Genomic DNA, 22,888 nt, shown 5'->3' on the forward strand with positions numbered 1-22,888 from the left:
TGTAAATCTCAGTAAGAATTTTAAAATATATAGTTTCTTTGCATACTCATGTCAAAACAAACTTATACCAGTTAATGCTTAGATGAAAAAAAAAAAAAAAAAACCTTGAATTTTATTAAAGCCAATATTTCTTAAGCATTTATGCATGAATTTCTCTAACTTATCTCTGTGATGGTCCCTTAATTAGAGATAAATGCACGGAAATATCTGTTCAAAGGGACTGGGACCAGAAAAGATATTCCTTAAACAGATGTGTCCCTTAAAAGCGGTGCTAATATAAAAGTACTAGTTGTTAATGACGCTCAGTATTACCAAACATTCACATCTTGAAATGTTACCATTCTAAAAGATTTCATTCTGACCAAGGAACCTGGAACCATACCATAGTGAAAGAATGACAAAAAATGAAATAAATAGCAATTGAAACAGCATAGTAAAACATAATTCTGGACGCATATATTATTTGCCCTCGTGTCCCAATTATCAAAGGGTCGTCGAATTTAGCGAGTTTCGATGAGTTATGGAAAACATCTTTCACACGTTTTCCAAATGGACTTCCTGCCACATGCAGATGGTGAAGTGCCGTGATACTCCCATTCCTTCTCGCCAAGTCTTCAAATTTGGCGCTTTTGTGGAAACGAGGGCAAATGATTTTTAGGTCAAAAGTTGTCTCAATATGCTCTTTTGGTTGCTACCTATTTAAACTGTTTTCACTGTAACATTATTCGTTTAGTTCCTTGGTGAGAAGTAAACGTTCTTTTCCTGCTCACGGGACATGTTACATAATTTTGAAAAAGCGTATACGACCAGTGGCATTGTTGAAGGAAAGAAACCTCCAGCGCTGGGGGCCGCAGTCCGGCTAGGTATGGATGTAATGGATATACAGGGTGTCTCAAAAGGTTGTTGAAAAACTTGACATGCTGGTGCGTAATATCATGATGAACAAGATTTACATAGTATAATATATGTCCGCAAACGCAATGCTGACGCGCTACATGCAGACAAAGCCAGACACTGATAGATGGAGAACATGTCGCATATTTATTACACAAAGACGATTTTACACAACATATTAGTTTTCAAGGAAGGCTTGTTCGCAACTCTAGCAATCGAATACGCTACCTTGCTGTGATTTACAAAATTAAAGAAAAAGGTAAAACATTGCGTTCCACGTTTGTCTGTTGGTAAACATAGGCAATTTGTTATGAGTATTTATTAACGCACTGCATGCAATTAGCAACGAATATGCTATCTATTCGATGCATTTTTTATTTAAAGAGGATAACGTTATACCAGGTAAATTTTTTTTATTGTTTTGTGTAAATTTGTAAGAATATGTTTTTTTTTCATCGTAAGCTCGAAAGAAGGATTTGATGACATTAGCAGAAGAATTAGAGCTTTCATCTCCGCCTAGTTTAAAAACAATTAATTTAACTAACCTTATTTTACTGCAGCATTTAGTTGGAATGGACAGTATGGAAAATATTTTCTTGAATATATTATCGTAGAACGAAATGAAAAATGTTTAACGCTGAGAATTTTCATCGCCAAAATAGTGCTAATATATATTAGGGTTATAGTTTTAGTATTGTGATAGCATCCCTCTATAGAACCCTTGGCGAGATTTCGCATGCCAGTTGTAAACCATTTTTATTTTTTTTCATGTGTGGATTAAAATGGTAGAAAGATTACAGAATTCGATAAGAAATAATGGAAGATCAATTAAAAAGAAAACTACCACGATTCGGCAATTAGAGAAATAACTCAGCAACAAATGTAAAACAGTTAGCGCTACTCAAACAAGACAAAAAAGTATCATTTTCCTCTTTTGATAACATAAACAAAGGTTTTGTTACATGAAATATTTATAGTGTTCTTATGGCCACAATGAAAATGTAGTTCCATCAAGAATTGATACATATCGAATTCAACATCGGGGAAATGGCTGCTTACAACTACAAACTACGAAATTTGCATTAATTTCTAACGTTTGGAAATGATTCTTGAACTCTAATTTCTTTCTACGTGGGTCAGAATGTCCACAAGACTTTAAAAATTAATTTAAAAAGAATAAAACAAAAAAGTCATGCATACAAACAAAAATTACTATGCTTATTAGCATTTTCTACGCTACGGCGTGCGTTTGTTTTACCTTTTTTGTCCGCCATTAGACGGTGGCTGCAGTGCCCCCTATAGTTTGTTGGAGTTGCGAATAGCTCTTGTTGAAATTTGCTGCCTTCAGGCACCATGCACGCGTCGTAACGACAACATACCGACCGTCGTAATAACGATCTATTCTGAGAAGATTTCACCGATCGCTGCGTTGTCGTTGCGACGCGATTATGAGAGCTGGCGGGACGCAAATTTTAGCAACTGCCTTAAGTTTTCCTTAAAAACTGAAATTTTGTGTGAAATCGTCTTTGTGTAATAAATATGTGACATGTTGTGCATCCGTCAGTGTCTAACTTTGTGTGCTTGTAGCGCGCCTGCATTTCGTTTGTGAACACATGTTCCTGTGTAAATCTTGCTCATCATGATATCACACACCAACATGTTAAGTTCGTCAACAGCATTTTGAGACACCCTGTATACGGTGACGCCGACTTTTAAGGTATAAATGGAACTACTGCGATTAGGGGCACCCCGAACCTAAGTTTTTACCGACGGAGGAAATTCTCAATTGTCGGATGGAACTCTAAATTTGACGAACAGAACTCCAAATTTTATCAAATGATGATAATTTTGCCACATAGAACTCCAAATTTTTACAAATAATTGATAATTTCCAACGATACCGAACCGTCAGGCGAAATTTTCCGAATAAGGAAATTTTTGAAGGTCACAGTGATCTCCCGTGACCTCCCATCGGGGCGCCCCGACTGCGGTTTCCTCGTCCTCAGAGTAATATATTCCTAAAATAACGAAATATTAACTCTGCCCAACAAAATTTTAGTTGAAGTATACTTCAAACCCGGAAAAAATGTCACACTGCTTGACAAATATTCCGTTAAAATATGCTTCGAGCAGGGAAACGAAAAAGTAGTAAAAAAATAAACTTGCCGCTTTAAATGCTTTATGAGGTTAAGTATTTTACGACACACCTTGAAAGCAACCGAATCGCGGTTAAGAAAACAAGCTACAATGAATTTTCTTCACTGAAATGAAAGCCGACTTGATGGCTTTATTCCGTATTGTCTTGTAAAACTTAACGCAGTTTAAGTTATTAACCCGATAGCTTTCTCTTTTGTTTTCCATACAATTCTTAGTATTCTCTGTCTAACCGAGAATAACCTTTTGCCTGTCTGTCTCCTTAATTAACAATTCGCTCCAATGAAATTCTTTTTATGTAAAAAATTGTATCGGTTTGTACCAAAAAAAAAAAAACATTTTTTTTGTATTTCTAAGTATAAATGTTCAATTAAAGTATTCAACGAAGACTTTTTCAAACTACGATTTCTATGAGATTATCACCTAAGCTTTTATCCTAAATTTACGAGTTGAACTGCACCAATACTGTGGACTCTCCATTAGACTGGTTTAAAAATACATGTAAAAAAAGTTTCTCCTAGATAACAGGTAACACCTCAATATTTTTAGACTTGTGAAAGGATTTTAGCTTCCTATTTTATCTGAAAGACGGTGCTCAACCCCCTCCTCCAAACTTCATACCTATGGGGAGGAGGGAGGGTTGAAACATACATTGAACTGAAAAAACAATGCTACATATTATAATATACACGAACAATATCCATATACATTGCAATAAAATAATTATTTACAAAAAAAAAAAATGTATGTATGCGTGTGTGTGTGTGTGTAGGATATGGACGCAAACTGGAGACTGTTTTCGCTAGAGGAGCAGCATCGGGAGGGGCCGGTCGACGGTGGTGCTGCAGTGGGAGGCGGGGGAAAAATCAAAAGACATCATCCAACAGTCAAATGAAAACAATAAGCAATGTGATTGCTCAATAAAATAATAATAAGCTAATCACATGCTTGGCACATGGATGTCCTACCTAATGCAGACGGCCAAATTGACTTCAAAAGTTGTTTATATAATGGAATAGTAATAGTTCTATTGTTTCAATTTCTCGCCAAGTCTTGAAATTTGGTGCTGTTCTTAAAATTCCGGCGAACTTTCAGACATTATGTCTCGATAACGGAGACACGAGGGCAAATAACTTTTGCGCCCCCAAAAAAGTCTCAATACGCTCTTTCGATTGCTAGTTATTGAAATTTTTTCATCATTGTAGTTTCGTGCTGTTCCCTGGTTAGATGTGATACCAAGACCACACACTTGGAGTTGCACCAAAAATATTGATTTCAAACAACCGGGGTGGTGTTACGAGACGTTCAGGTTTGGATAAGTAAGAGAGAGGTTTTTTTTTCTTTTTTTGAAAAACTTGAATGTTAATTTCTTGCCAGCTGAGTGTGTCAAAACGCAAGAGCTTACCTCCGAAGGTATCACAGTTGTCTTGCATATATTTCCAAGCTCTCTCGATGAGGTCACCGCTGCGGTTTGGCGTGGGACATTGCGTCACTTGCAGCACCAAGCAGTTCATGTTCTGCCGGAGCTTCCTGAAATTATGAAAAGAGGAAAGTGTGCTTTCTCGTATTATAATACAATGGCGATTAAACAAGACTGGAGCAGTTAAACAAATTATACCTTTCAAATTTTAAAACATCTGGACTTAAAACCATGCAATGGCATATTGAAGGTAAACTAAATCGCGACAATCAGTTGTTAAATGTTTGTTAAATTTAAATCGATAAAAATTATCAGCAATATGGGTAGCAGTATCTCGTTTTCATTTGTGGACAACCCCAAGGTTGGTATTACAATGAAACACTGCTATAGATATATTCACTACTTGTTTCAATCAACTATTCTATCGCTCATTAATTCATTTATTTGTTCATTCTTTCAATCATACATTTCTTCACTATTTCCTTTAAGGAAAAATATTTTTCTTAGTTAAATAGAAAATGTTTCATTTTAAAATATTTTAACTACAATTTTTTCCTATGAAAAGAACAAAGGGATAACTTTCCATTTTTATTAAGCACTTTTATTACACTTGGCCTGAGTGTCACTGAAAAATCTGAGGCCTGCTTTTGTTTATATGTATCAACAGCTAGATCACTTAGCGATTTCATGATTTCACTAAATGATTTGTTTAATCTTAAGGTACAACTTAAGGCTAAAATATTCAATTCTAAAATAAAATAATTATTTCGGTTAGGATGGAAAACAGTAAATGTCTGTACTTTCCCCATTAAATATTTAAATATAAAACCCATTGTTACAAATTTTATTGTCTTACAACAGCAATATTAATAGAAATCACAATAAAGATTTTGAATCAAGTCTTTTCTAGAGCAAGCATGAAATGTATCCACTATCATTGATTTCTTGGGAATTTTAACCTCATCTATGCCAATAATCGAAAACGTGGTAAGTAAAGACACGGACACGTATTAGGATTTTTATCACGAGTAACTTGTATGTTGTGAAATAAGAATTAGTTTGGAAAAACTTTAATATTTAAATGGTTCTCATTAAATTAGCACACAAACAAATCCTAGAAAGGAACAAGGATTAATTTTAGGGCCCAATGATTAAAGTTTTTTTCCTTTTAGTACAAAGCATTTGTATGAAAAAAAGAGGTGAATTTCGTGATGGTAATATTATTGTATTTCTGAAATACGTTTGCACTAAAAAAAATAAAATAACAGAATTTAAAAAAAAAACTAAGCACTTTTCATAATGTACTTAAAGGACAAAATAACTTTTCTGGGTTAGAAAGGACTCGATTTAAGTATTCCTGTAGTTTTCAGTTATTCCAAGAAAATGACTCCACAAATGAGGGAAGTGTGGCTCAAGTCACTTCAAACCAAACTTTTCCATAAAAATATGAATGTTTCAGCACTCAAATTTGGAACAAAAAGTTAGATAATGATAAGAAATTCTCTACTGACTTGAGTCGCACTTTTCTCGTTTGTGGAGTCATTTTCTTCAATAATTGAAAACTACGGGAATACTTAAATATTGTCCTTTCTGATCCAGAAAAGAACATATTGTTTTAGCTATATGTACAGTAATGTTCAAAATAAGCTTAGTTTTTTCTTTAAAAAAATGTGATTTATCATTACTATTTTACTTTGCCTCACTTCTCCTTACATACCCTTTTAGTTTCAGAGCCGCTGAGAGGGTATGTCAGCCTAGTCAGACACTAGGGTCTTGGTCTTTGAGAAAGTCTGACTTAGAATAGGGATAGTGTAGACTGTCGAAGGTAAGGTTTTGGAAGGGGGCCCGGCGATGAAACTAACGTGGGGCCCACCTTGGTTCTCAGCGGCCGTTTAGCTTAAACTCGAATACGGAACATAAAAAAACAATTTGCTAATTTTTTTCTTTCGTTATACGAAAGCTTAAAATCAGAATGTATATTGAAAAAAATTCATTTTTTGTTTTTCGATTTTAACATCTGATCACATAAATAAATAAATAAATAAAATAAATAAATAAAAAATGATCGTTAATAAAAAAAAAGGTACTTTTCTTTTCGTAGAGTTTTCTGCAAAATCCAATCTCTTTCTCACCACTTCTTCCATTCCGAAACCGAAACTCGAAAAGCGAAAACAAACAAAAATCGAAACCTCAACTTTATCCCAAACGGCAGGACATCGCCCACCCCCGAACACGCATCCTCTCACGCATGCGTGCGCAAATCGTCCAGCAAATTGCTGCAAATTCTGGGCATTACCGTTCCCGCGGAATTTGCGCCGGGTACCAAATTACACACCCGAGCTGCAGAAGATGGTCTGTGTCATCATTACCATCACCTAGTTATCGGAAGATTAATACTGAAATACACAACTTCCCGGGCAATTTTTCTTGGCCCAGGAACACATCTCTTTCTTTGTTTTCCATGTCTGTTCCGCAAACCTCGGGCGGTGTAGGAAACATACTACAAACGACCCCAGGAAATTGCTGTTTAACCGATCGGCTCTGATGGGTGTAAGTACAAGCGAAAATTGCCACAAAGGATATCTTCGGAATTTCAGAGCCTTGGGAATTGGCGAGTTCACTCGTAGATGTCTATTTATGTGTGATTTATTGTATGGTTTTGTAAGCAAAAATTCAGAAGAATTTTTCCTCCATAAAAGAACTCGTTCCAGTAGTGAATGAGTACAGTGAAACCTGTGTATAAGGATCCTGTCTATACCAATAAACCTTTCTGTAGCAAAATTTTACTTGGTCCCAGCAAAATGTCAGCATGAATCATTAAACTGTCTATAACGAGAACCTGTCAACAATATTTTTTTAGGTACCAACAATATCAATGTAGACAGGTTTTATTGTATATTGATGTCGATTTTCAGGTTCGAGAATTGGCATTGATTTCTAACCAGGGGTTGATTTGTAACAAAAGAATTCCTAACAATAGAAAACAGCAAGCTGTAGATTTATCCGCAATTTTGATCAATGACTAAGTTAATTTTGTGAAAGTGTAATCGCAGCGCATGCTGTTATAAGCACTTAATGAAAGTCTTTTTTTCTAAATTTATTTATATGGGTGTGAGTATAAGGAATAGAAACGTTTTGAATCACCATGTAATAACCACGTCAACGAATGATTGGTAAACTGATTTAGGCTTTAGATGAATTTAATCCATAGGTGGCTCGTACGGGGGGGGGGGATTTTTTTTTATATGATTAAATGATTCATTTCCCGAAAGCAAAGACTAAAAATTCCAAATAAATGGACTTTTCTCATCTTATTTTCTAAGAATGGAACTTCGAAATAGAAAAGAAAAGTCTGCGGTGACCATCCGTTCCGATTTTTGATGCCACATTCCACATTTTTAGAAGTTATTTAACTAGTACTATTAAATGCCAGAAAAAAGTCCAATTTTACATTATATATATATATATATATATATATATATATATATATATATATATATATATATATATATATATATATATATATATATATATATATATATATATATATATATCAACTTTAGGGGCCACGCCCCCTAACTCCCATACTTCTTTTTGCACCAGCCGCCTATGATCTAGTCATCAGTTTAAAGCGAAAACAAGTTTCAGCAAGAACCGTTGCTTAACCCAGTATCGTGCTCGGAGTTGAACCTTTATAGTATGGTAGTACATTTAATGACTGCTACGAACCTTAACCCGTCCAGGAGAAAATTTCGTGTTCACTATTGTTATGAATATCTGCGAGAAAAATTTGACATTGAACTCAAGGTTGTGAATATTCGAATATCGGACGGCGCGATTTTCTCTGACATGAGAGATACATCTTTAAAAAAAAATAAGAAATAGATACTTATGTTATGTTATGTTTATTTTCCTAAGCCGAGACTTAGCGCCAATTCGCGCATGTGTCAGGTCTGCTGTGATTTTATCAAAATAGGGAGGGAAACCCGGAAGTAAAATGTTCAAAATAACGTGTTCAAAGACAGCAAGTGCGAGCGGTAAGTGCCCATCCTCAACCTATCGCCCCTTTTTGAAATGGAATCTGTCCTGAGTGGTAGTCTTTGCTGTCGAGAACGGACAGTACCTAGTTACTTTTTCGTAACTGTAGTTTTTAAAATTCAGCTTCATCAAGAATGGGATTTTGGATCAAGAAGCGAAAATTGCCTTCTTCTGGTTTTAAAAATGTAACTTATTCATACATGAGTTCACGATTGTTGTTTTTTCATGCAATGTGCATCGAGTATTTTTCCTCCCCCCCTCCCCCATCCCTTCCCGCAACATTTTGAGCTATAATTAAAGTTTTTGAATAAACTTCTTTAGAGCATAAAACCCGTGTCAATGGGGTTGTTTCCTTCAGTCAAAAGTACTACTTTTAGTCACTGAAGATGATAGAATAAGCAAAAAAAAAAGGAAAACACATGGAGCGAGAAAACTCTTCATTTTCCCAACGCTTAATTTTTAATTATTTTTTTTAAATGTCCGATTTTGAAAATAAGGTGTGGTCTTTATATGACTTCACAAATGATGTATTTGGCGCATCTGTCTGCCGCGTTTCCACGTTATGATAATCAAGAAGCGAATTATTCTATTCTATTCAAGAGTCACAACTGACTACAACTGTATTTATGTCGAGGACTGCATACTAAGTGCCTTGCCTCCAAGAAGCGAATTAAATATTGCACTCTACGCTTGCTATCAACCATATCGTTGCCAGCACACGTGAATAAAGACGCAAATTAAATATTATTCTCTGAATGGCATCAGTGAATGGCATTTCATCATTTGTGATGTCATTGGCAAAAGTGTAAACAATGAAAGCGCGCGGATTAAAAAATATATATTTTTTTAATATTAAGCTTAGTCAAATTATTTAAAAAATGGTCAGATCCTATGTTTTAAAGCATGTTCTATGAGAAAAAAAATACTTTTAAACTTTCGGAAGCGACCCCATTACTACTCTCGCAGCGACCTTTTTTAAACTATCGCATCGACTGTGAAGTCCTCAATTAGAACCAATCTCTTCACACACTTTTGTTTTGTTTTGGCCAAAAATGCCTGAAATGGTTTTTAATTCCATGCATTATTTTTGTTTCTATAGATTCAAAAACGGACTCTGCCACAATTGAAGGTTAGTGGGACAGTACGTGTGAAAAATATCTCCGTCGGGAAACCTGTACAAGTGGCGTAGGCGAGATTGCTGATTGCCTCCAGGTAAGAAACCGAGTGCTATCAATGAGGAGCGGCAAGTGGTTTTCTTTCCTTTGACACTCGAAATCGCCCACCTGGATGGTTGCTTTGAGATATCCGCCAAGGCTTTCTGGGGCGATCTTTAACTTCCCTGGCAGATGACGTTTTGGTTGGAATCGAATCATTTTGAAGCAAAATTCGGGCAATAGGTAAATGCATTTGTGGTTTGCTGTTTTTCAGAAAGCAATGCTACTTCAAACAAAACTGGAGCAACTGTTAGTTTAGAATCGTCTTGACCAATCAAGATTAAATCAACTGGTACTGTTTCATTTCGTTTTTATCTTGCCTTACGGGAAGGGAAGTTTTTGTGAAGTACGGATGCAAGATGAGAGATGTAAGTAAAGGAAAGTATGTTAAAGTCGGCAGCGATGCGGGATTGAGGGGCATACTCGACTCGATTGTGTTTGATTCGATCGAATTCTGCCTACAAGAAGCATAGCGTGAAACTTCCTTCTGAGTGAGGGAAAAATAATTCTGGTTCCGCTATTGGTTGATACAATTGATCGCATTCGATTCGATCAAATTCTGTTAGAGATGAATATGAATATGCCCCTTTATCCGCCCATCTCGATATTCTTCGCCCGGTTCTTAAGCTACTACGCGGAAAGGGACCTGAAGCTGGGGGTGTGCACAGAAATTTTGGGGCCCGTCACAAATGATTTTTACGAGTTCCCCTCCATATTTCTTACCCCTACGTCCCTACATATATTTAACCCTTCATTTTAAAAACTCAAACCCTCTTCAGGCTCAAATCCGGGACAACAGGTGCCCCCCCCCCCCCCGTGCACGCCCCAGACCTGAAGGTGAGAGAGAGAAAAGCTGATATTATGCAACTCATACAATTTTTTGTACAGCACATTTTTCTCTAGCATTTGGTTTTTTGATGCGCAAAAAACAAGCCAACCGCTGCAAAACCCAATAAAAAGAATTACATACCTCCTGGAACGACCCGATTCCTGGTGCGGTTTTCAAAGCGTTTGAGATGAAAATGGAAGTTGCATCAAATTGTACTTTACCCAGTTAAGTTAACAAACCATTAAATACCATCAAAAGATCTATTAAAATTTGAATCAACTAAATAAACTTCGCCTTTAAAAACGATTAAAATGGAAAATAATCCATCAAATAAACATATTGAGTTATTTAAAACAAACAGTAAAAGTCTCTCGTCAAATTCAAACATGAGTAGCAAACACGGCAGCGAAGTGGACGACACTTTTCCGTTTCCACCAAATTAGAAGATAAACAAATCGCCAAGTAATTTTACACTCTTACCAAGATCCGGTAACTAACACTCCATAAGACTTAACGTTCGTCAGAACATTAACATATTCGTGCAATTAAAAGATCTCTAACTAATTAAAAAGAAAGGCGGCTTCTGTGCGTAGAGCAGCGGGTGGGGATGAGGATAAATGAGTCATTTACCTGCACTGGAATTCGAGTTCGCGGGTAGACTGCGCACTGCTCTGCTTGTCGAGCTGTTCCACCAAGTTCTGGCGACATCGTCTTTGCTTGATGACGTCACACTCCTCTAGACACGACGCGGGGTAACCTGGAGAAGAGCAAAGATACATTCTGTTTAATAACTGTGTTTAGTTATTTGATGTTTTGGTTCAATACAGGGGTGCCCACCTAGGAGAGGTCATGGCAAAGACTATACATTAATTTTAAAGTGGGAAAAATAATCCATGAAATAATAATAGCAGTAATTTTGTAAGATTGAAGAGGAAAAAAATTAACAAGAAATCACTGAAACTAAAGAACAGTAATAAGTACAAAATATAAAGTAAAAGATGAGGATAACAATAAATATAGAAGAAGAAAACAGGTTATTAAAGCGAAGTTTAAAACAAACTTCCCACATACTCATTGACTAGAAAATGCGTTTTTCCATTTGTTAGACATATTCGTTTACCTTGTTACAACACCACTCTTTATTTTAACTTTCCCTCTCCCCTCGTACTCCCCCATCCAAAAAAAAAAAAAAAAACTGAAGCAGAGTTATAAAAGTTCTTCTAGATTTTTGAGCACGCACAATTTCTTTTTGTTTTTACATGAACATAGAGTCCTCTCCTTTTTTAGGTCCAGCGACCTCCGCGCACATTAGCTCCTCCTGGGCAGCGACCTCCGACTCCTCTTCCTTCACCTTCTCGTCCTCGCCCATGTCCTCCAGAATCGACTTTATTGACACCCGACCCTCTGGATTTCATGCAATCAATAACAGCAAACAGCACACAACATTCAACATCCAGCACTCACATTTTTAAACTTAGACGTCTTGAATAAACATTATGTTTTCCTTAATTATGATCGCAATAGGAGCCATTCGTAGAAATGAGGAATCCAACGTGTAGGGTCCTTTGATTATTGCAAGAAACATAAGTTGAATTCAAGACGTCTGGATTCAAATGAATGTCAGAGGTTGATTGCTAGATGTTGCGAGCTCTTGAAATGAAATAAATAAATAAATAAATAAAATAAAAGTAACTCCTCCGCCCTAACCCATGTCCTCCAGGATCGACTTTATTGACACCCGAAACCTCTGGATTTCATGCAATCATCTTTAGACAGTAACAGCAAACAGCACACAACATTCAACATCCAGCACTCACATTTTTAAACTTAGACGTCTTGAATAAACATTATGTTTTCCTTAATTATGATCGCAATAGGAGCCATTCGTAGAAATGAGGAATACAACGTGTAGGGTCCTTTGATTATTGCAAGAAACATAATTAGAATTCAAGACGTCTGGATTCAAAAGAATAAAAAAGCTTTGTTGCTAGATTTTGTGATCTCTTGAAATCTTACTAATAATCAAGCTGAAAGTCTGGATCTCTGTCCGGATATCTGTCTGAATACTGTGACGCGCGTAGCGCCTAGACCGTTCGGCCGATTTTCATGAAATTTGGCACAGACTTAGTATGTAGCATGGGGGTGTGCACTTCGCAGCGATTTTTCGAAAATTCGATTTTGTTCTTTTTCTATTCCAATTTTAAGAACATTTTACGGAGCAAATTATCACAACGTGGACGAGCAAATTACCATAACGTGGACAGGCAAACTACCATAACATGGGTGATCAAATGAACATAGCACATTGGCGAGAAATTCATCATCCATTACTTGTAAATATACAGGTTAACCAAATGACTTTTTAATTTTCTACTACGAGCAAAGCCGTGCGGGTACCGCGCGTTAGTGAAAAAATAGAAGTAAAAAATGGGCTAATATATTTTTAATGCACAAATTTGCTTGAGTACATTTGATGCTGATTTTGGAAATAATGAAATTCTCCGCAGGATTTGTTGCAACTTACTTTTAAATCGCACAACGTTTCAAGAACTATTTCGAACTACATGAAATACACCGCCAGCTGTATTTCTGCTTTTTCCCTGCTATTGGGCCGGTAATTTACTGAATATATTTCGAACTGTTCGAATTTATGAATTATGTCAGAGCAAACAAAAAATTTATTCAATAAACATGCGAAAGTTCACGTAAATCAAATTATTGGTATGAAAATACTTTCAATAGTTCCACCGAACGACATTCAGTTGAAACATTTATAAAGTTTCATTCCGGCACTTTACCTGGGCAACGGAACAGGCTACCTGAAAATGGGACGCATGGTCACCTTACATTTGTGGCAGTACTAATAATTACTTTTTCCGATTTATTTACTGTTGTTTACAATAAGTATTGCGGGAAAGTAAAGCTTTGAAATCCTTACTTTTGATTAATGGAAGTTTGTAGTCAAAAAAAAAAAAAAAAAAAAAAAAAAAAAAAAAGAAGGGTCAGAAACTGCATTGTCACGTTGCAGAAGAATGTGACCCAACAACAGTTTTCGGTTCGTGGTGCGAAAGAACGAACCCTGGTTTTGCATGTTGCGATGCTGATAGGTCGCAACAAAAAGGTCGCAACAAAAACAAAATCGAACATATATCGCGCATTACTATAGACTCAAAAAGTGAAGCAGCTATGCCAGTTGGCTTAAGATAAGTATTTGTCATTACCAGCATCAAGCACAAGGTCGCAGCTTAGACAAAGTTGATCTCATTATTAATGATCAAAGAACTCTTGTTTTTTTTTGCGCGGTCAGTTGCACGTCTTATTGTCAAGAGCAAAATCTATATTGTCATCAGAATTCAGAGTAAAGTAGGAAGTATTGAAAGCATTATTTTTTAAACATGCTCTTGATACAGATCTTGAATATTTTATTTGTGGAATTGCTTTTAGGTGTTTTAATGCTGTAGTAACTTTGAAACACAATGTCTCTACTTTATACTGCGCCAGGAACATTTTAATACATTCGAACTCGCTTATAGCGGGCTCTGTTTTAACGAGAACTCGGATTTAGCGAGGAAATCAAAATGATTTGGTTGGTACAATGTTAAGTCTATGGGAACAAAACTCAGTTTTAACGAGCAAACTCCGCTTAAAGCGAGCAATATTTTGGTAGTTCATAAAATGTCTGTTGATTTTCCTCTCAGAAAAGATTACTGTATTTTTGGAAAAATTCCATTAACATTTACAGTTCAACCGAAAGTTAGAGATATGACATAAATCATGAGAACAAGTGGTGACACGGTCCCTTTTTTGTAATTCATAATAGTCTATGTAATTAATAATGACTATGTAATTAATAATAGTTTATGGGAACAAAACTCAGTTTCAACGATTAAACTCCGCTTAAAGCGAGCAATATTTTGGTAATTCATAAAATGTCTGTTGATTTTCCTCTCAGAAAAGATTACTCTATTTTTGGAAAAATTCCATTAATATTTACAGTTCAACCGAAAGTTAGAGATATGACATAAATCATGAGAACAAGTGGTGACACGGTCCCTTTTTTGTAATTCATAATAGTCTATGTAATTAATAATGACTATGTAATTAATAATATGCTATGGGAACAAAACTCAGTTTCAACGAGCAAACTCCGCTTAAAGCGAGCAATATTTTGGTAATTCATAAAATGTCTGTTGATTTTAATATCAGAAAAGATTACTCTATTTTTGGAAAAATTCCATTAACATTTTCAGTTCAACCGAAAGTTTGAGATATGACATAAATCATGAGAACAAGTGGTAACACGGTCCCTTTTTTGTAATTCATAATAGTCTATGCAATTAATAATGACTATGTAATTAATAATAATCTATGGGAACAAAACTCAGTTTCAACGAGCAAACTCCGCTTAAAGCGAGCAATATTTTGGTAATTCATAAAATGTCTGTTGATTTTAATATCAGAAAAGATTACTCTATTTTTGGAAAAATTCCATTAACATTTTCAGTTCAACCGAAAGTTTGAGATATGACATAAATCATGAGAACAAGTGGTGACACGGTCCCTTTTTTGGATTTCGTGGAGTGGAGAAGCATTTAAAAACTATATATCCAGTAAAAAGAATGTTATCATTTCCGAGACATACTTCCGAGGATATTGTAGCTGAAAGTTAAGAGGGGGGGGGGAAGCAATCATCATAACGGCAAAAGTAAAGAATTTGAAGTTAAATAGTCCTCGACATACCTGACTTCTAAAATGCAGAAAAACTTCAAATAATTTTGAAGCCACGGATGCAAATGACTATGTTTTTCAGACCTCACGTTTCTCAAAACAATAAAAGGCAAGACACAATAATACAGTTCAAATCAAATAACCAAGTCTTTTGGTACTGTATAGAAATATAAAAATAACAAAACAAGCACGTGTATATTTTTGTCATTTTTTTCACGAACCCGGTTTTACGAGCACTTGGTTCTAACGAGAAACTATTGCGGTCCCTTCGTGCCCGTTATAAGCAAGTTCGACTGTAGTTTCATAATGTTGGCATAAAATGGAAGAAATACTCTTTTACTACTGCATAGCTCTTCAAAATTAAGAAACAGCGACTGTTAAATCCATTTAAAATTAATTAAACTGCCAAACACCAAAAACGTATCCAGCTCAAAAATAGTTATTTCCGAAGTATTTCGTCTCGCTAAACACAAAAATCACCATCAGAAATTGAGATTAGATCTAGTTTTCAAGATACAGAGCCAAATAGGGGAGAGAAATCTCACTAATGTTCTTTTTTCCCTGGCAGATAGAAGCACCTTCCATGGGACTGATCGTTTTTTAACTTTCGACCCCTCTTTAAGATTGAAAATGTCAATACATAAAACAGAAAAGGACTTCAAAAAATTTAAATTCCGAGGAAAGAAACGCGTAAAATGAGCCAGGAGTACCCACAGGGGGAGAGGGGATTATGGCGCTAATTGCGGCATCAAAATAGGGATGGGGATTTTTCAATTTATTTTTATTTATTTATTTAAATTTAGTCGATTTATTTTTAATTTACATTATTTTATTCTGTTTATTTTATTTCATTTATTATTTAGTTTGTGTGTGTGTGTGTGTGTGTGTCATTGGCGTAGCATAGAACTTTTCTACTAAAATAATTATAATAATAATAACAACTAAAAATAAATTAATTAATTAATAAAAAATATTTAAAAATAAAGAAAAAGAAATAAAAAATATTTTAAAATAAATAAATCAAATAAAAAAGAGAGCTAAAAAATAAAAAAGGGAAAGAAGGTTGACGATTTTTTTTTGGGGGGGGGATTTGCGCCAAATGAACTTGGGGGGGGGATGAGCATCTCTAAAATTAGCCTCTAGTATCCATTCATTTCTGCTTCCACCCATGTTTGTTCCGCTAGGAAAAATGAAGAACTTCATAATAGCTAAGAACAAATATGGTTTTCCAATACATTAGACACATGAAAATTTGAAAGTTACAATATTGAAGCTTAAGATTAAGCAGAGAGTTTTTAATGGCTCTTCAAATACGCACAATTATGAAGATCACTGTGTTTATAAAATTTTGGAGGAGAAGAGAAAAACATCTTAGAAGCCTTTAAGGGCATTTTGCAAAGATTTCTAAGCAGCAGAGTAGATGAGAATTGAAAGCAGTTGGTCAACAAACTTCTACAGTGAAATAAATATTTCAATAAAAGTAGTGCAACTTTAATGCAGCAAAATAAAATTTCTTTTGCTTAAAAACCCCCTTTGCATTTCACAACATCCCAAGATTTTTATCATTAATAATATTGCATAAATTAGTAAAATATGCAGGAAAAGCACCTTCAATAACTTCAAAAAACACTTCCAAACTGTAACTTAAGAATGACTGAATGCTGAACTTGGTTATGCTAACAATTAACAGCATTCATGCCTTCCATACACAAGGCGGTAAGTTGAAAAAAATTTCGAAAAAAAAAATGCATGTCAACTAGTTTACTGAGTTTTCTCGTTCTGTCCACACGAGGCAAGGTATTTGAATCAAGTTTTATTCTAATAAGCCGAATTTATTCAAAAAAGTGCTTCACAGTGCTGTTAACACTGAACCAAGTTCACTAAACTAGTTTGTGAGTGTAGAGGGTAGAGTAGAGCGAAAATTTGACAATGTCCCGATGAGTTGAATCAACTCAAAGGTTGACTCTACAGACGGAAATGAGAATGATGGTGGCACATGTGCCTGATGAGTTAACTGTCGTGTGAAAGATGCCGATCGATTCCTCCGCTTTTCTACCAGGTTAAACTCTCTGGTAATCGCCTCTTACCCCCTTATCATAATTCCCTCCTTCAATGCTTAAACCAGTATCAAATTAGTTTCAAAAACCGAAAATTCCCACACTTTGAAGCCATTCTCCATCCGTACGGGCTCTACCACCAGTGTATCAGAGAAAGATCGGCTTGATTTCTAATGAATTGATCGTTTTGCAAAAGGAGTGTATGAACCCTGTATTTTTGAAGCTTATTTAGTACCATTTTAAGGAGGGTATCCTTTGGTGCCTAAATGTTTCTCAGTCACAGTATTGTACCCTGGAAATCTCTAAAAAATATTTTAACGAAATCATAAAAGTCTTAGTTCCAAAATTTAGTCTAAGATATCCAAATGTGGCAATTTTGCAAAACATTTGCCCCAAATGTAGCGACACATTAGAGACGGAGTAGGTGCCTTATTCGTACTATGTTATGTCGTTATGACACATTTTAAATGAGTTATCAACTCTGACGGCGATTACAATTTAAAAACTGTGTTTTTAAGAAACGTTTAAAATTGAGGAAAAAGTTGAGAATGTTTTTTTTTTATTTTCAATTTTTGAAAATTTTGACATCTAAAGATGTTTTTTGATGCTTAAAAATATGTTTCAAAACATATTTTTTTTTTTCATTTTCGTCTTAAATTTTAGCAGAACCGCACCAACAAACAGTTATATTCCCACTGTTGTGGATAAAATAAACAATATAATAAACATTTTACTCTTGAAACAACAATGGTATTCAATTGTTACCCCAACAATATTTCGTTCTCAAGAATCGTTCCTCGTCATTTGGAGAAGAACTTTCAAGTTGCTAACATAAAAGTGATTTCTCTGCGATTTTTCAATTGAATATTGTGGTAAGATTTTATTTTTTTAAATCATTTTGTATAACAAACTAACTGCATTGAACTGCAGTGGATAATTAGTTGCGATCTTAATATATACTTTCTTGGTATGAATTTCAATGTAGACTATAATGCTGGCGACATATCGCCAAGTTATGGGTCGCCATGTTTCTGTCGCCAACTTGGTGATACATCTCCAAATTTGGCGACAAAAATGTGTTTTGAATCTTAATGCATTTTGGTGTTATTTTCGGTATTTAGCGTCGTATTGAATGAAAAGTTGAAATTTGAAGAAATAAATTTCTAAAGGATTTTTCTGTATCGGTTCACGAGGGAAAGACCACCAGGGTGAAACTACAATATTTCTTTTGCTCCCTCTAAGGCATTATAATATTACATTTGTTTTTCTTTACACACGTTCTCCTACGTTTAGTTATAATGCACGTACATGAAGACAAGCACCCCTTTTTCTTTTTCTTTTCTTGTTTGAGTTATCAAAAAAACATTGCTAATTTAATAGTCACACAATGAAGTAGTGTGAGGTCCAGATCATATTTGTTTCTGTTGTGAAATGACGCTTTGGATAGAATTTAATTTTTGTCATTTAAAGTAGCATAAATCAATACCACGAAATTAATTCCCATGCTTTGATCCTTTCCAAATTCGTCTATAGAAATTTAGTCCAAATAGTGAAATAAACGAACTTAAAACATTTTAGTTTAGAGATACATTGCGTGAACTATTTAACACATATGATATAAATCAATGCATTACTTTCTTTTATAAGTCCGGGATGACTTTTACTCGTTAAAAAAGTGTCCTTTAAGTTTCGGCCTAAATGTTTGATTTTACTCACTTCGGACTGAAGGTGGCGCAGTTTTTTCGATACTTCCGAATGTGTATATCTTGTTCCTTATGATTTTAAATAGTGCGATCTTAAAAGAACCGAACCTTTTACTTTTAGTAAAAGAATAAAATATGCCTGGCAATATGTTTTAAAGCTAATATTAATTCAACATATGATCCAGTTAACTAGATACAACGTTTTAAACGGTCTTAATCCATAGATTTTTTAAATTCCGTTTCGGGAATGTTCTTTAGCACCTGTATCACAGCTGCTTGAAAGTCTGGAACAGCATCGTCAAAAGCTCTTTTCAGTGTAGTTTTCAGTTTTGGGAACAGAAAATGACCACACGGTGACAGATCAAATGAATCGAGGATACTAATTCCTTTTTCCGCCCCCGAAACTGAAAACTGCAATGAAAAGATCTTTTTACGATGATGTTCCATTAATTCATGCAGCATGGCACATGTGCTAAAGAACATTTCCAAAGCCGAATTAAAAATTTCTTTAATTCAAATGGCCGTTCAAAACGTTGTTTTGATTTAAATGGATGCTACTTCGAATAAATATAAGCTTTAAAACATGTTATCACGCTTATTTTATCCCATCACTAAAAAGTTCGGAAATTTTTAGATCGCAATACGTATGTTCATCCAAAATATCTGTTTTTACCATTCCCGGGATAATTATCGTACGTACATTTGCTCGTACATTTGTACGCATGAATCTCGCGTAGCTCAAAAACAGTCTATCGCAAAGGGTTGAGCATTTGTAATTAGATTGAGTAAGATCTAGCTATGCAGTACCCCTTTTGGTAGCGTCCGATTGTTCTAAAAGAGGTTAGAAAACGGATTATATATTTCGTTGTTAATTTCAATGCAGAGTAAAATAACGTCACAAATTGGCGACAGCTTGGTGATGCATCGCCAAGTATTTTTTGCTAATTTGGTGACATACCGCCAAGGTAAATGATATTTTGAATCAGGAGTGAGTTTGGCAAATTTAGCGATATTTATTGAAATATTTCGACAAGAAAAACCTTTAAATGTCTTTTCTGCACCGGTTCATGATAAACCAGGGGTTAAATAATATAAAAGGGTTTTTGATGAAACCAAGACACTACTCAACAGTTTTTTTTTTTCCGACAAAGACTTCACCACTCATTACATTTGAAAATATAACTTTTCATGTTTACTACAATGTTAGGTTTACAAAAGTGTCTAAAAAATTATGCATTTAGGAAATATCACTTTTAAGTGCGAGCATAAAACACACCAGCTTATTTATTTATTTCTTCTTCTTTTTTTTTTTTTTTTTTTTTTTTTTTTGAGCTATTAAAAAATATCAACTTCATTTAACTCACGAAAGAGAAAGCAGGATTATGTCCACAATTTATTTTTCTATTAACTTGAAATGAATAATAAAAATTTGCATTTCTCCGGCTATACACACACACACACACACACACATATATATATATATATATATATATATAAACTAACTGCTGAAAATTAAATAAACACTCTGATAATTACAGAAACAAAGAAATTCATTTACTCACTATTTTAAAAAATATAGTTACATTAAATTTTTAGGTGCTTTTATCCCACGTGATGGAATTTAAAATTGGATATTGGCTTTTCATTTTTCAACAATCAAGTAAATGCTTTATTTTTTAAGTGTAACAAAGGCGTACAATAACACTTATTAAAGAAATTTTTGAATGTTCAGAAAAATATGCAAGCAGAGAATGATGGTATTTTACGACTATGTCTTCGTGCTAATTAGTTACGTTTAAAATTACTTTTTACGTTTCTTCAAAGGTAAACATAAAAATAATGATATTTTGGGGGTGGGGTAAACGACTATGTTTTTGCTGAGTAAATCACATTCTTATTGAATGAGGTTTTTTTTTTTTTTTTTGGTTGAAATATACACAAATTAATAATTATATATTTTCAGATAATGCACTACTTAAAAGCTGCTTTGCTTTCGGCCGGGCTTCTTGCCGGGACGGCCACACTTGCTTACCTCTACAGGCGATGGAAGCGTAACTGGTAAATATCTTTTTCTTTTAAATCTCATCATTAATAACAAAACACGCTGTTCTGATATTTTCAGAATTTATTATTTCTTTTATGATTTTAAAGCAGTAGTGGAATATATGTTCCCCATCCTTCATTTTTTGTCTTATTATTGTGAACAAATAGGCTCAAGCAAAGCATATTCTTTTTGCTCATTAAAAATTTAGAAAACAACTGAAATTTTGCACCAAGAACGTTCAGAAGTACATTTTGAAGTTTCTCTGCATACGATGGCGCAAAGACATTTTTCTTGGGTGTTACGGGAGGGGGAAGTTCACCCCCCCCCCGGGCTGCGTCACCCCCTCCTTTATATTTTCCTACTGTATTTAAAGTTTGCTTAAAAATGCATCAGAACGCAGCTTTATTTATTTGCCACGAAACGTTTAAAATACTGACGTGAGCCTCAAACATTATTTAGAATCCCCTGCCAATGGAATGAAAAACCCATCGTGTATTTATTTATTTATTTTTTAACAGCGTGGAGACTAAAGGCTAAATCAAGATTGTAAAAGCTGAAACTATGTTAGGATCAAATTTATTGTCTTTATGCTAACGATCGATTTTCTTTTTAAGGAAATTTATTTTCGCCAATTCATTTATGTTCTAATTTTCATTGCAGTGATGATGACACACAGGAACCTTTCGATATCCGCAACAACCGTGACACTGCTAACCGTCACGAATCTTACGTTCTCTTTCCGCTTGAATCCATGCAGTCAATGGAAACAACTATGCGGGAAATTCGCACCTTATTAAATAACTCTCAATCAAGAATGAACGCAAGAACTAATCCAAACACAGATTTATAATTCTGAACTATGTTAAAGTTCAAATGGATGATAAAACTAAATTTCAGTACGCTTTTTTTTGAAGAAGTTTTTTTTTTTTTATGAACATGGTACTGCAATCTGTCCAATTTCTACCTCAAGAAAATTTAAATGGAGTGAAATGACTTTTTGAGAAATGAATGCATCTTTCTTAACAGAAGCGGTTCTCCTCCTGTAGCGTCTGATTTGTCGTCTGCCAAGACTCTTTTTCCTTCAACCACTTTTTTATCGACTGCGACCCCCGGGACATAGAGAGAGAAGTCTACGAAGCGAAGGTCCGCATCTCCTTTTGGCTGTCTCGCCTCCCTCTCCAGCCAGGAAGGAGTCAGCGCTTCTTTACTTTTTCCAAGAACATCTTCAGTCTGGATCGTCTGCAACTGCCAAATCACTTACAGATTCTTATTGCCTTTAACGATGGGTTCTAAATGAAGATCGGCATCTCCTTTTGGCGGGCTCGCCTCCCTCTCCATCCAGGAAGGAGTAAGCGCTTCTTTACTTTTTCCAAGAACATCTTCAGTCTGAATCGTCTGCAAACACCAGATCACTTACAGATTCCACATTGCATTCAACGATGGGTTCTGAATGAAGATCGGCATCTCCTTTTGGCTGTCTCGCCTCCCTCTCCAGCCAGGAAGGAGTCAGCGCTTCATTATTTTTTCCAAGAACATCTTCAGTCTGAATCGTCTGCAACCCCCAGATCACTTCCATATTGCCTTCAACGATGGGTTCTGAATGAAGATCGGCATCTCCTTTTGGCTGTCTCGCCTCCCTCTCCAGCCAGGAAGGAGTCAGCGCTTCTTTACTTTTTCCAAGAACATCTTCAGTCTGGATCGTCTGCAACTGCCAAATCACTTACAGATTCCATATTGCATTCAACGATGGGTTCTGAATGAAGATCGGCATCTCCTTTTGGATGTCTCGCCTCCCTCTCCAGCCAGG

General features: G+C 35.2%; 2 protein-coding genes across 2 annotated transcripts in view; both read right to left on the reverse strand.

The window, feature by feature from the left end:
* Positions 1–22,888, reverse strand: part of LOC129222660 (uncharacterized) — a 516,294-nt gene that overhangs the window by 151,386 nt on the left and 342,020 nt on the right. The gene's annotated exons all lie outside the window — the stretch shown is intronic.
* The window catches only part of LOC129222663 (uncharacterized), a 52,441-nt gene that overhangs the window by 10,541 nt on the left and 19,012 nt on the right, over positions 1–22,888 (reverse strand). Inside the window, exons 2-3 of the mRNA XM_054857193.1 lie at positions 11,180–11,306; positions 4,454–4,578 (exon numbers count right to left, since the gene is read on the reverse strand). Coding sequence (XP_054713168.1) covers positions 4,454–4,578; positions 11,180–11,306 — 252 coding nt within the window. The remainder of the gene's footprint in view (positions 1–4,453; positions 4,579–11,179; positions 11,307–22,888) is intronic.

Source organism: Uloborus diversus, chromosome 5, assembly GCF_026930045.1.
Source record: "Uloborus diversus isolate 005 chromosome 5, Udiv.v.3.1, whole genome shotgun sequence".
NCBI classification, from domain to species: Eukaryota; Metazoa; Arthropoda; class Arachnida; order Araneae; family Uloboridae; genus Uloborus; species Uloborus diversus.